The sequence below is a fragment of the Populus nigra genome, chromosome 1 (assembly GCF_951802175.1).
Source record: "Populus nigra chromosome 1, ddPopNigr1.1, whole genome shotgun sequence".
Classification (NCBI taxonomy): domain Eukaryota; kingdom Viridiplantae; phylum Streptophyta; class Magnoliopsida; order Malpighiales; family Salicaceae; genus Populus; species Populus nigra.
This window is the reverse complement of record NC_084852.1, coordinates 40,436,618-40,452,049: the sequence shown is the minus strand read 5'-3', so window position 1 is coordinate 40,452,049 and position 15,432 is coordinate 40,436,618. Positions and strand designations below refer to the sequence as shown.

Genomic DNA, 15,432 nt, shown 5'->3' with positions numbered 1-15,432 from the left:
TTTAATTCCTCAATGGTTGATTTCATATAATTTTTGTATCCAATTTGGTCCTCATTTTTTTACCATTATTTTTTTTTAATTTTTTTTTATCATTTTCTTGATTTTTTTTTCAATTTCATCCCTTATTATTTTATTATCTACTAGATTTGTTCCCCTTTTTTTTTGCTATTTGATTGTTTTTCAATTTTGGATAATTGAGAATTTTGCTTCATTATTTTTTTGTATTTTTTTTCTATTGGGTAATCCGGGTCTCGTGACATGGGTTATAGGTTTCAAAGATTAGCATGGTTTGACTTTGGTTTTTTTTACATGTTTTTTTAATTGATTTTTTTTTAGTTTTGTCTTTCATTATTTAGTTTGCTTAAGAGTTTACCTCCATTGTTTTATTCAATTTTTTTTGTATGATATTATCATGATTTCACAACTAAACCGTGAATTTAGCATGTCAACTGGAGTCAGCTATTTAATTTGTTGGTAATTGAGTTTCAGATTTTTAATTTTTTCTTTTTACAAAATTAATCGAGTTTATTATTTTCATCTAAAATCGGATTTTTTGCTCTCCTTTTAAAGCACCATATATAATAGCTGCATGGATGACGTATTAGTTGTACTTATATCAAGAATGGAATAAAAAATATCTTTGCAAACGGGAACAGTCAAACTAACACCTCCGATGAAAAGAAAAAAAGAGAGAAGTCTATTGTGCTTTTATAAATCTAATTTTATCAGAAAACATAATGCCATCCCATCCTAGTGTAATTGCGTTGTCGTATACTATTATGGGACTCCTATGGCCCGGCGAACGCTGATATAAAGACCAAAGCCCTTTGTTTGTTCCTCAATCCAGTTTTAATTTCCCGCATATTTTAAGTTTAACTAACACCCATCACTCTCTCTCTCCCTTTTCTCTCACCACCACCAATTTTCATCACCCAAATTTAGTCTCCGCCTCTGTCTTCTCCACCGCCGCAATGCTCCCGTACTCCACCCTCGACGAGGCATCGGCGGCGCTAGGAAGGAATTTGACTGTAGCGGAGACATTGTGGTTCAATTACTCTGCAAAAAAGTCTGATTATTATCTATTTTGCCACAACATCTTGTTTCTTTTTCTGATCTTCTCTGTCGTGCCTTTACCCTTGTTCTTCACGAGTCTCTGGCGATCTGCTGGGCTTGACAAGTACAAGATTCAGCCTAAAGTCAAGCTGTCTCCTTCTGAAGAGTTCAAGTGTTACAAGGATGTTATGTTCATGTTCTTTTTTGTCGTGGGGCCTTTACAATTGGTTTCCTACCCTTCCATTAAGGTAAAACAACTTTTGTTTCTTTTTTGGAAAAAAAATGTCTTTGTTAAAAGAGTTTGTTAGTCTCATTTTGGATTTTGATGGGAACTTTTTTTTTTTTGGAGGGGGGGATTTGTGTTTTTGTTATAAGAATTTGGTAGTGAGGTTTTGATCGTTAAAGTTTGGTTTTTGATGGGTATTTTGGCTTTTTAACAGACTCTGTGTAATGGTATTTGCTGGGTTTTGGCATTGCTTTCCGTTGGAAATCACATATTTTGTTGATTTATGTGATATTGGATAATTTGTTTTGTTTACTTGGGTAATAATTGCGTGATTTCTATTAATTAAAGCCTGCTGTATGTATATTTTTTTCCCTTGGATTGATTTTCTGGTATCATGTTTAATTTTATTGGAGTATATTGATCAACCAGTTTTAACGTTTGATTCTTTTAGGACGTGGTTGTGACATTTTGAATATTTTTAACCATCCGTTGACAAATAATTGCTATATATATATATTTTTTTTGTGAAATTTTGAAATGAGATGAAGACTTCTGATGTTGCGTATTTAACTTTGCATGTCCACAGATGATTGGGATTCGAACAGGTTTGCCATTGCCCTCCGGATGGGAAATCTTTCTACAGTTGTTGGTGTATTTCATGGTTGAGGACTATACCAATTACTGGATCCACAGATTTCTTCATGGTAAATGGGGATACGAGAAAATTCACAAGGTTCACCATGAATATACAGCTCCCATTGGGTTTGCTGCCCCATATGCGCACTGGGCTGAAATTTTGATCCTTGGAATTCCATCTTTTCTTGGTCCAGCAATGGTTCCTGGGCACATGATCACATTTTGGTTGTGGATTGCTTTACGGCAGATTGAGGCAATTGAGACGCACAGCGGGTACGCATGCTATGCTTTTCTTATTTGCTGAGAGCCCTTTCTACTTTACTTAATTGTAACAAAATGATAACGACTTTAGAACTTCTCTGCTGTTTTACTGTTTTATTATTAGACTTCTCTGTAAAATAGTAGATCTCAAGTATCTTCAGTAGTGGCTTACCTTTTTTTGATGTGGGGATCGGCATGGCACCTTTTCTTTTGTTATTATTTTTCTTTTTCTTTGGTTTAGTCAGCGAATGGTTACTGATTTATAAGCAAATTGACAATCATTTGCCTGATCAATTGATAGAGTTAGGGCAAGATAAAAATGCAAAACTTGCAAAAGGCAGCTAATGTTTTTCTGGAGAGGTTAGGCCATGTCGCTCTCTCCACGGAACGGGAAGTGCCTATAAAGTAACAAATTTTCTTTTTCTTGTTGATTTTATTCTTGTAAAATTTAAAAGCATACAACAGGTGATGGATGAATATTGTGATTACTGTTCAAATGTAGTGTATACTAGTTCCTATCCTTAGATTATGCATACCAAGGAGTTTAAGATTAGTGAATATTACCTAATTAGATTCTGTCTCTTCACTTTTCCCAAAATTTATAAAAGCTCATGGGTCTACGGGTTCCTTGTATAGGATGAATGAATGGTGTATGTAATAAATATTGCCAAGTTAGTTTTGTCTTGACCAGACTATAGTGTGGTAATATTGTGTTTATGGCAGTTACATTAGCTAAATGCTGTGTGCTTTCTAACTATGATACAGAGTGCTTTGCTAGGGTTGAAACTGTTTAAAAGTAAATTCGATGTTTGGGATGGAGTCTCCTAGTAAGAGTTGTAGTATCTAACTATTGTGTAGGCTTAAGACATGCAAATCTGTATGCAATAGATATGTGGAGATAAAATCCAGTGCTACTACAAGGAGCCGTGGGTTTGATTTCCCTCAATTCATTATCCTGCAGACAGGTGTTGTGATGGCTCCAAGTGATAGCTTCACTACAATTGAAATGACTTGCATGGAGCTAAGAGATAACAATGCTGCTTCCTATGTTTTCAAACTTTTTTCTATATAATTTGGGAATAAAAAATAGCTTAAATAGAGCTAAGAGATATTACTCAGTTGTTTCCTTCCTCGTATGAAGGAGTGAAAAAGGAAAAAGGAACAATACTACCGAAACATGGGTCTGTGCAACTGCCTAAGAATGGAGAGGTGTGCATACTAGACATCTTCATATATTGTTTCATTGGGATACACATTTAGTTATGGACATTTTCAGGACTTCCTTTTCCCATCATCAATGATGGGTGGTAATTGCAGCATGAACCACATTGAGCATGTTTCATGTCTTTTGTGAGTTTTTCGGATCCTGTTAGTACATATTGACTCCTCCCTCGGTAGTTTTCTTTCTGTTTTTCTTTCTTTCTTCTTTTGTTTTTTTGGTTGATAAGCAGCATAAGGACCCGCTTATTCTTCTGCTACTCTTCATCTCCTGGCTATATATATTTTGCAATGATGATTTAACTTAACTTTCGGGGGCACACATGGTATGCATGTGAGTAACTTACATCTTGCTATGCAGTTACAACTTTCCCTGGACTCCCACAAAATATATTCCATTTTATGGTGGTGCAGACTACCATGATTACCATCATTATGTTGGAGGACAAAGCCAGAGCAACTTTGCATCAGTGTTCACTTACTGTGATTTTATTTATGGAACTGATAAGGTAAACAGACAATTCTTGTGACTAACAATGCTATCCTGGAAGTTATGATAACTGATATTGGAATGTTTTCTTTGATGATTAGGGTTATCGGTTTCAGAAGAAGCTTCTTCGGAAGGTAATGGCTTTTTTCATTTTCCAAACATGTTGATTGCCTAATGGAACTTGTTTGATATCTATCATCTATGTTTGAAAAATACAGACAATTGTAGTTCAGTACAGGTCAATGTGAAGCAGAATGAACATAGTTACGCTTTCTACTTGGATTTTGTATCATTAATTCCTGCTAACATCATGTTTCTTTTATGTAATTCAGTTGAAAGAGGGAGTGGAAAATGGTGGTGAGCAGAATGGAGGTTCCTACCATATTGCTACACAAGATCTTAAATCTGACTAGCTGTCAGACTGCAGAACTCTTATTCAGCACAATGCTCTTAGGGTACAACTCTTGTAAACGAGCCATTTTAAGCTGACGTTGTCCATATGCTAGTCTGGTTAATTACAAGTTGTGAGTATTTCAGGTGGATATTAATTCATGTTGTGTAGTCGTGAGAAGGAGAGGGTGTTAGGGCTCAATGTCAAGTTTCAGAATGTGGGGGTTTTGTTTAAATGAAATCTGGTTTTCTTTCGTGTTTGTTATCCGTGAAAAGTGCAATCAAATGCTGTTAGTTTCGGTCTCTCTCTTTGACTTGGTTGTCTTTGCTTTAGGATGAGCGCTGCGTGACTAAGGGGTTCTTTAAGCGAAAGAAATAACAGTCCCACATCAATTCTGAGTTTGATCAGTATCTTACTTGTTCATTGTCTCTGATCTGCTGCGGATCAGGTTCACGAAATTTTTTTTACATTGTTATTAAACTTAGCAAAACTGATAATCTTGAAATCCTACTATTAACTCAAGTTTTCATTTAAACAATGTGGAAGCTACCCTAATAAATCTACTGATTTTATTTGTTTAAATATAATTTTGAAGATTAATAAAAATATAGTTTTATTTTTAAAATAATTTTAAAATGATATTTTTTAAAAAAAAATGTTAAGATAATAAAATGTTATATTGATTATATTCACCCAACAAGTCATGGTAAGAACTATATTAAATTTAATAATTTTCTATAAATATGTTTTTTAATTATATGTTAAAAATATATGCTTATAAAATTGAGTTTCAATCTAAAAATAGATATTTATTTGAGACAACAAGAAAACAGATAAAAATAAATCTTATAGTTTATTTTTCAACTAGTTTAATATTGAAAAAAAAATAAAGGAAAAAAAACATATTTATCTAGTGGGTAAAATCATCAAACTTGTGAATCAACTAATTTGAGTTAGCATGCTAGACATGTAGACGAGATCATAGACTCTAGTGGGATTATAATTTTTTAAAAAACTATTTTTTATTTAACTATATAATAACAAAAAAAAAAGATCGTTAGATTGAAGACCAATCCCATACTAAGATGTTGAAAAATAACTAAAAAATAAAAAAATAACTTGTTAGACTTGTTAACCAAGTCAACCAACCAAACCTGTGAAAATGTTCATGAACTCTATAAATTCTAATAACATGATTTTTCTCTGAAACTATTTTTTTATAGTATTAAAAAAAAATTGATGGACAAAAATGTCACAGCCCGACCCAACCTGCTAAATATTGTCAATTTTGGGCTTTATCGTCCTCACATATTTGTTCTTGGTGATCACGCATGACTTCAAAACGCGATTAACAAGTCAGCAACCAGCACTACTAATAAGACCAGCTACTAAATTCTGACATTATTATTATTATGACACTATCACTATTGTTATTATTATTACTCTTAGTATTATTGTTGTTATTGTTTTTATTGTTGTTGTTGTTGTTGTTGTTATTTACCTTGTTATTATTATTATTATCCATTATCATTACTACTATAAATATTATTATAAATATAATAATAATTATTATTGTTATCATTACTATTAATGTTATTATAACCACTATTACATTACTACTATAAATATTATTATAATTATTATTATTGCTATCATTACTACTACTACTACTATAATTACTATTACTATTACTATTACTATTAATGACATTATTATCACTATTGTCACCATAATTATGGATATTATTACCATTATAACCATCATAATAAATTATTATTATTACTATTATTGTAGCTATTATTGTCATGAAAAACTATTATTATTACTACAATTATTATCACTATTAGCAATATTATTAGTATTATTATTGGTTTAATAGTTACTACTATCATTAGTATTATAGAAAACTATAAACTTGATTTGTAAGATAAAACTAAAAATCGTAAAAACTTTGATAAAAGGGCAAACAAAAAACAAATAAAAAATTCAAAAAAAAGAAAGACCAAACTGAAATAGATATTATTACTATTGAAATAAAAAATAAAAAACTTGATTGGAATGATAAAATTAAAAACTATAATTTTTTTTAACAAAAGAGCAAAAAAAAAAATCAAAAATAGAATGATCAAATAAAAAAACATTATATATACAAATTAGAGTTGAATGATTAAATTAAAAATAAATAAAATTTTAACAAAAGAAAAAAAGGATTAAAATGAAAAATCAAAACTAATAAGATGGATTTTGAAACACCAACAACAATGATGAACAAATTTATTTTTTGGAGTAGGAGAGAGAATGAAGAAAAATAAAAGAAAAGGAGTCACTAGCGATAAACATGTTATTTTTAAATGACATGCGACACCTATAAAAAAAAACATGGCAGAGAACAAAATAATATGATAGAATCATATTTTTAACTGTTGTGAGACGCTGCACGCACAGCCCAAAAAGTACAGCGTCTCCCACATGCCATCAACTTTTTCAATTTAAATTTTAATAATTAAATTGTAAATTATGTTATCACCCTAAGCAAACCAACAATCACAACAACAACAAAAAACCAGAATTGAAAAAAAATTAATAACCCTATATATGTCAATGGCTTAATGTTTTTAATTCTAAGGTTAAATTTGTAATTTTATTGTATATCAAAAGGTAAAATGTCTCAAAAGACCCTTAACCTTAGTGAAATGATTTTTTACTTTTAAAGATATTAATGTCATTTCACTATGCATCAATATAATAAAAAGACAATAAAACTTCTGAATAATTTTCATATAACAAATGAAAAAAAAAATACTATTTTACCTCTAAAAATATATTAATATAAGAGTTTTTTAAGGAAAAAAATTATTAGTTTACTATCACAATGACAAACAAAGAGAAATTAAATATTTTTCTTTTAATACCGGCACATGAAGCCTGGAGTGACTCCATTGGAATCAAAACGTACGTTGCAGTTCTCTTAGTTTATAAGTGATATAAAACCAAATATGAAAACAAGACAAAAAGCCCGTCTAGCTCAGTTGGTAGAGCGCAAGGCTCTTAACCTTGTGGTCGTGGGTTCGAGCCCCACGGTGGGCGCATTCTTTTTGTTTTGTTGAGGACAAGTGTGCCATTCACTGTGAGGGGCTTCCAGCTGTGGCACAGTGCTTCCTATCCAAAACAAAAAGGTTAATCCATTAGTCAATGAAAAGCATTCTCAAACTCTCCTTTATTTTTTTTTATTTTTTTTTAAGGATGCTATTTAATTTGAATGGATGAATTCACGATATTTATTTTCAGGAATAAACCCACCCAGTTATTAGTTATTAACTGGGCCAACCGGAAAGACAAATCTTGCACGAGGAAGCCTTGAAAATTGAAAGGTCACATTCTGGGCTTAGAAAAGCCCATTGTGTACATGGGCCGGCCTACCATTGTAAGTTGCTAGTTGAGGTTCATAAGATTTACTTTTTTAGGCCCACTGTGACCCCTAAACATTGGAGATGCTGAATGGCCCAATCGGCGATTTATCAGATGGAGAAAGAAAAAAGGAAAAGAAGAGCAAAACAGTGGTTAGCGGAATCAAGGCCATTGGCTGTCCAATCAAGTTAATTTTAAGTGATCTCCAGGTGGAAGTAGAACCAAGCCAAATGTCAATTTGACCAAAGTGGGTCCAGCAATAATCATGTGGTAGATATACAATATACATGTTAGATAGATTACTTTTGTTATATCGCGAGTCGTGTAAAATGTTTTTAATATAAAAAAAATATGAGGAGAATACTAATATTTTTTGAATGAAGTAAGAAAAATATGAGATATAAATCTTTGATTATTTAATTGAGTTCAATAAATTTAATTAATTTTATAATATTATTAAAAAAAATATTGATAATAAATAAAAAAAATAACAATAATTAACTATAAAAAATGAGCTGTTAATATTATATTTAGGATGAGAAAAAAGAAAATTTTATTGAAGATTCATTGTTGTTCTTTCATGGACACCATCCTACCACTAAAAAGAGGTTATTGAGACAATTCTAATAACAATGTGAAAGGCTACATGATGACAATTAAAGAGGTGTCACATGCCATCAAAGTAGCAACCTGAAAAGAAAACCAAACAAAATATCATGAAGTGAGTATCTTACACTTGTATTTAATCAATTCATTTAATTTAATTCAAAAAAAATCTCTTTAACAAAAAAACCTAATTTTAACAAAAAAAAAATGATAAATAAAAAGACTTGAGATAACTAGGGTTATTTTTAAAATCAATGAAAAATCTTATAGAAAAAAAATAACAGAGCCCGATATCCAATTAAATAAATGCTGAAGGATGAAACTAGAAAAATCATGGGCTTAAAAAAAGAAAAAAAAAGAAAAAAAATCAAGTGAATCTCCTAAATCTTTGTTAATCTCTCAAACTCGCAACCCAAAAATCCTAGAAATTAGCCCATTCAAGAAGATCAAGTATTAACTAATTTAATACTAAAGGATAAAACTAGAAAAGAAAATATCAATTTTAAAAATTTATCAAAGTAAAAAAAATAGTAATTAAAAGAATGAAGATCAAATCTGATAGGAAAGAAATTGAAGGAGGATGAAATTGTACGGAAAAAAATTTAATTTTAAAAATTATCTCAAATAAAACAAATAGCAATCAGAAGAATGAGGATCAAATGATAGATAAAAAATATTGGATGGTGAAATTGAAAAAAAACTAATTTTATAAATTATTTTAAATAAAACAAATAATAATAAAAAAACATGGACCAAATCTTAAGGAAAAACAAAATGAAGAGATACTTTAAAAATTTAAAGGGTCAAGTGCAAAAATCAAGATGGAGATAAAAAAGAGAGGAGAATAAAGGCCGCTTGTTCCAAACCAAAGATCAGTAAGCCACTTACAGCTGCTAGTTCCAAACCAAAGATCGGTAAGCCACTTGCGCCATCTAGGGATGGAGGGGCTGTTGAGATGATTTAAATGCTGCTTTGGAAGCCATCGTTTGGATACCAAAGGTCTCCTTATGCGATGCTCGAATGGCGTGACCATCACATATGCACTGACGTGTGCAATGCACACATCAACCACTTTTTTTAAAAATAATACTTATATTTATAAAATTAATAAATTGTTTCTCATTCAACATGATTATAACAAAAAACCAAGATGAAAATATAAAAAATTCATTGGACTTGAATTTAGAAAATTTTATTTTTAAAGGTAATTTAGTTATTTGATTGTGTTTTAAAAAGTGAAAATATAAAAATACTCATTAATGCATGTTTAATTTTTAAAAAGGTAATATAATAACTTTATTATGCTTTAAAAATATTAAAAAATTGATTTATCTCTTATCAATCTGAGAATAACTAATGAATTCTTGTGAAAAGATCGTATTACCTTTAATAACTAATTCATTGAATTTTTTTTAGAATGAAAAATTAATGATTACAATTTATCGTGATATACTAATTCATGGTAGTTTTTCTTTTTAATATATATATATATATATATATATATATATATAGTTGTTTTGATTTCTAAAAATAATAAGTGATTCAAAATGTAATAAGGCTTGATCGACCCATTTTCTTTTTTGCTTTTCCAGTTCTTATAAAGGAGGGTGAAACTTTGCAAATGAAATGTTTTGTTATTTCCTTTATACCTTATTGTATTTTTATTGGGTATCATCTAGGAAGCTCATATTTACTTTAAGGTATTGGTTTTCTTGACACAAGAAAGCTAATTAATCTTCAATAAATCAGATATACAATCTTTGTCCTTACAAAGAAAAAATCTTTATCCTTACAAAGAAAGATATTTTATCATAAACAATGAAAAGGAAAAAAATTCATGTTTATTATAACCAAGCTGCTAAAATTTTCAGCTCCAAAAACATTACAGAGTCTCCTCTAAATAATCCGAATAAATCTTTTTTGAGTTGTAAGCCAATGAACCCAAACTAAGAATTAACTAACACAAGTTCAATAATAAAATAAATATTTAAACAATGTCTAATGAGCTAGAATAAACTCAAATTAAAAATAATTGTTCAACATCAAATAAATAAAATAGGATAATAAAAACAAATTTTCATGTTAGTATTCCTCCATATATCCGAAATCTCCTAGCTCTCCCGAGTGGTGTTTTGATCGAAACTTTTAGTGTAGAAATTAAACAAGGAAACTTTGTTTTGATTGCTAGAATTTTATTCATTATATTGCCTCCTTTTAGTATTCTTGATGTGTTAGGAATACCTGTAAAATAAGAAAAAGAAACCCAAAAGAAAGATTTCTTTAGATTATACAACATCAACTTATAACCTTTGCAAAGTATGGACTTTTTTCAACAAATCCTTGTAATATTAGAAATCCTTGTAACCTAAGCCCGTGCACAAGTTTAGAGTCTAAATAAGCTTCATTTAATCTTTACTTGCTTTTCAAAATTAATCAATTAAAAGTCCGTACTAATTGAGCCAAAAATAACCAAGAAATAACACTATATCGACAAATCTGCTAAAACAATAACAACAACATAGATCAATTTAACTAAATATGTTTTCAAATTTTGATTTACTTGAAATCTTATCAAAATATATTTTTATAAGTCTAGTTTTTTCCTGTAATATTTTAGTTCGGCCTAATATACAGGTTTAAAAATATATTCAATCTCTTGTAACTAATAAATATATATTTTTAAGATAAAATTCAAACCTAACCTGACTGATACCATCCATTGCTGAATAGAACCTCGTTCTCAATCCTTTCTCCCGCACAAATGCATAGAATCCCTCTGTAATCTCACATTGCTTTTTTTTTTCGAGAGTTGTTTTTCCTTTATGTCTTAAAAAGCCACCTTGCTGGAGCTGTTTGTGGATGCCGTCACCAAGTTGGCTACCTTTTTATATGGTGAAAATACACGCTCATGAATGTTCCATATTGATATTGTAGTAGCACCGAAAGTTCCTGGTTGGTGTGGGAGGGGGGGCATGAAGAGTTAGGTCTTGTTGGAAGCCATTTCAGCTATGTCTCCATACACTTGCTATGTATGCATATTCTCTCTTGTTGAACTAGTGTTTTTTTGCTATTTTTACCCTTTCTCTTATACGTAGCTAGCTACTCCATGATATCAAGTTGGTCCCATATTGGTATTGTGTAGTAGCTAGCAGAACCTACCCTGTATTAAGTTATTAATTTAGTCTCGAATATAGTATTCTTCTTCTTCTTCTAAACCAAGACAAATTAAGGTTTTGAAAACAATCAAACGAGAGATGAACTGAACAATTGGATGGTCACTTGCGTGTGGAAATTAGCTCCTAGCTCAATAATGCCGGCCCTTAGAGGTGAGATCAGGTATCAGACACATCAAAATTACGTACGTTGGAGGGGGGAAAAAGGTGTGGAGATGTTACTTGAGCGGGGAAGACGTTGAGCAGTAAGGGACGAACACCTTTTGGAAATGCTTAGAGAAAGGAAAGCTAAAATCCAGCAGGCATTAAAGTAGAGAAAATGACAGGCCAGATGTATAATTTCCCATCTTCAAATTCAATCATCATCCCTAGCTCCTTAAAAGGTCTTCGAATATCCAAAATGAGTTAGAACAGGGAGGCAGAGGCCAGCCCATATGGCCTCGTATTCAATTTTTTTTCCTCTTAACGAGCATGCATAGAGAACTTTTAGGTAGCAAGCCACTGCGCTGTGATCCTAATCTGAACTTTCATCCAAGCTCTCTGATGTATCGTACCAACCTTCAAATTTTCACGCCAATAACAAATCATGGGCCAAGCGCTCTTGATGCCTAGGATTGGAAAGTGGGTGGCAGTTGTGACATATGGTTCATTGACTAATTGGCAATATTGACAGGCATGAGACATTAATACTGTGCACTAACCTCATTCAAGAGTACTTCAATAGCTGCCTCCTCCTGGTTGATAGAAAAAGAGTCTTTCCTTCCTTGAAAAATATAATAAATCTGTAAAATCCTAAACCTTAAACTCAGACGCTATAAATCTAATGCATTTGGATTAGAAGGTGGAGCATTTTGTATAATTTCATGGTGGATTAAAATCCTTACGAGGCAGTCATATTGTTTGTCGTTGTAATTCTTGTTCTATGAAAGCTCTTTTTCTTCGTTTTGCTTCTGAACCATAGATTAGTGCGTAGTCCATGAACTATAGGTTAACAAAATAAATTGATTTACTGTTTCATGGGGTGGGAAGTGGGACACATATTAGACTATTAGTTATATGACTTGTAAATTAACCATTTTAATTTTTATATTTTTTTAATAAAAAATATTTTAAAAACTCGTTGCTCTATTTTACCGTGCATGCAGCTACCTACTTTATATATATACTAGCTTTGATACCACGCGATGCCGCGGGTCATTTTTTTTGCATAAAAAATATTAAAAAAAATAAAAATTTAAAAATCTTGGGTTTTTCTGCAAAGTTATACCCAAAAATCTTGGGTTTGACTGCAACGCCTGACCTAAGAGTAATATTTATAATATTAATAATAAAATTAAATAACTCGTCAAATCAGGTTAACCCATCAAACCTGAGATTCGTATCATGAAAATCTGATAACTAAATAAAAAAAAATCACATTAACAAACTAAATCAAACAAAAAAAGTTCATAAAAAAATTAAAAATAAAAAACAAAAGGAAAAAACAATTATGTAATATAATACAATATAATAATAATTATTATTATAATTATAATGAGAAAACGTGGGGAAAATTTTAAAAAATGAAAAAAAAAGTGGGGAAAGCTAAAGTTAAAGCTAAATTCTCAACCAACTCAATATTGAAAAAATAAATTTAACAAAGATAATTTAAAAAAAAAACATGTGGGGAAAACACTGTAGCCAAACAAAAACCATGTAAGGGAAACACTGTAGTAATCCATAGTGTTTTTTTTTTAAAAAAAGCTATAAAGCTAATATCTCAACCAGCTCAATATATAAAGAAAATTGACAAAGGCTATCTAAAAAAAAAAACGAAGAAGTCAATTTTGGGTAAAAGAAATGAAAAACAAAAGTACAAAAAAGGAAACAAAAGCGAAAAAAAACACGTGGGGAAAGCTACAGTGTTTTAAAGAAAAAGATAAAAAAAACTAAATTTTCAACCAGCTCAATAGTAAAAAAATAAAATCAACAAAAATAATTCTGAAAAAAAATAAAAAAAATAAAAAAAATGTAAAAAATGACAATTTTGGAAAAAAAGAAAAAGAAAAATAAAAGAAAAAAACATATGGGGAAAGCTAAAGCTAGATTATCAGCCAGCTCAATATTGAAAAAATTAATTTTTTAAAAAAATATATGAGGAAACACTGCAACAAACAAAAACTATGTAGGGGAAACACTGTAGTAATTCATAATTTTTTTTAAAAAAAAATCTACAAAGACCATTTTGGGAAAAAAATAAAGAAATCATAAAAAAAAATGTATGAGAATATTATAGCAATCCACAATGTTTTGAAGAAAAAAACTACATAGTTAAATTTTTAACCAGCTCAATATTTAAAAAAATTTAGCAAAGATAATTTTGAAACAAAAAAAATTTAAAAAAACAAAGAAACAAAAAAGAAGAAGAAGAAATCAATTTTGGGTAAAAAAAAAGCATAAAAAAGCATGTAAAAAAAAAAGCAAAAGCAAAAAAAAAAAAAACCAGCTGCTGCTACAGTAAAAAATCTACGCGTTTTAGAGTTCTTACTAGTTACATGCCCCGCGCGATGCCGCGGGTCAATTATTTTTTGTATTTTTAAAATAGTTAAGATCTAAAAGTATTAGATTTTTTTACAAAGTTATATCCAAGAGTCTCAGGTTTGGTTGCAACGCCTGATCCAAGAGTAATATTTATAATATTAATAATAACATTAAACTTGGGTTAACCCTTAGCATAAAAGTGTCTGGATTGCAATACCAGACCCAATAACATTGGACATGGGTTTGGCTGCAAGGTTGTGTCATAAAAGTGTGATAATTTAATAAATTAGTTAAAAAAAAACCAACAGGAAGAAAAAAAATATGAATTAATTGGGTTAACCCTTCAAACCAGGTTAACCCGTCATACCTTGAATTTGCATCGTGAAAGCTTGATAGTTAAAAAGAAAAAAACAAATTAATGGGTTAACCCATAATTAATTGGGCTAACTCGTCAAACCAGGTTAACCTGTCAAACCCAGAATCCGTGTAAAGAAAGTTTGATAACTAAATAGAAAAAAAATTAACATTAACAATTTAAATTAAACAAAAAAAATTAATTAAAAAAAAAAGCATTAACTTTTTTACAGTGGACTGCACTGTGCAGTTCAAAGTCAAAGGCATAAAAAAAAAACTAAAGGCATCAGTCGAGAACTACTTAGAAAAAAATTTAATATTAATAAACTAAATTAATTAAAAAGAAAAAATAAAAGAAAAAAAAACCTCTAAGAAGAAAAAAAACTAAATAGAAAGAAATTTAACATTAACAAACTAAACTAAACGAAACGAAAAAAATAATTAAAAAGAAAAAAAAAGCAAAAAATAAAATAAAATTCATGTTAACTCGTCAAACCAAGTTAACCCGTTAAACCCGGGATCTGTGTCATGAATTTCTGGTAACTAAATAAAAAAAAAGTAAATATTAACAAACTGAACTAAACAAAAAAAATTAATTAAAAAGAAAAAAAATCCGGGTTAACTCGTTAAACCATGTTAATCTGTTAAACCCAATATTTGTGTCATGAAAGTCTGATAACTAAATAAAAAAAAAATTTAACATTAACAAACTAAATTAAACAAAAATATTTATGAAAATAATAATAATAAAAAATTGACAGGTCAACCCGGAATTAACTGGGTTCACCCGTGAAACTCGGGATATGTGTCATGAAAGTCTAATAACTAAATAGAAAGAAATTTAACATTAACAAACTAAACTAAACGAAAAAAATTAATTAAAAAAATAAAGAAAAAAGCAAAAAAAATCCCAAAAAGCATAAAAAAACAGCTAAAAAAACTTAAATAACCTATATAAAAAAAACACGCCTAAGGAAGGAATCAGTGTAATCTCTAAGAAGAAAAAAAACTAAATAGAAAGAAATTTAACATTAACAAACTAAATTAAACGAAACAAAAAAAAATAATTAAAAAGAAAAAAAAGCAAAAAATAAAA

General features: G+C 29.8%; 1 protein-coding gene and 1 non-coding gene across 2 annotated transcripts; both read left to right on the top strand.

Moving 5' to 3' along the window:
- The first annotated feature begins 741 nt into the window (after positions 1-741).
- Positions 742-4,579, top strand: LOC133684487 (methylsterol monooxygenase 1-1-like). Its single transcript, XM_062106838.1, has 5 exons — positions 742-1,301; positions 1,866-2,188; positions 3,756-3,903; positions 3,986-4,018; positions 4,217-4,579. The coding sequence occupies exons 1-5, from the start codon at positions 972-974 to the stop codon at positions 4,295-4,297; spliced, it is 915 nt and encodes a 304-aa protein (XP_061962822.1). The 5' UTR covers positions 742-971; the 3' UTR covers positions 4,298-4,579.
- Positions 4,580-7,289: 2,710 nt separating this feature from the next.
- On the top strand, positions 7,290-7,362 carry TRNAK-CUU (transfer RNA lysine (anticodon CUU)). The gene has a single exon. It is a non-coding gene; the product is annotated as a tRNA-Lys (tRNA).
- The last annotated feature ends 8,070 nt before the right edge of the window (positions 7,363-15,432 follow it).

What these genes read in the sequence shown, in the direction of transcription:
- LOC133684487 (XM_062106838.1), top strand. Translation starts at nt 972, where the DNA reads ATGCTCCCGTACTCCACCCTCGACGAGGCATCGGCGGCGCTAGGAAGG. An exon ending in TTATTTATGGAACTGATAAG is followed by an intron (nt 3,904 to 3,985) that starts GTAAACAGACAA and finishes TTTGATGATTAG; the next exon opens with GGTTATCGGTTTCAGAAGAA. An exon ending in AGAAGAAGCTTCTTCGGAAG is followed by an intron (nt 4,019 to 4,216) that starts GTAATGGCTTTT and finishes TATGTAATTCAG; the next exon opens with TTGAAAGAGGGAGTGGAAAA.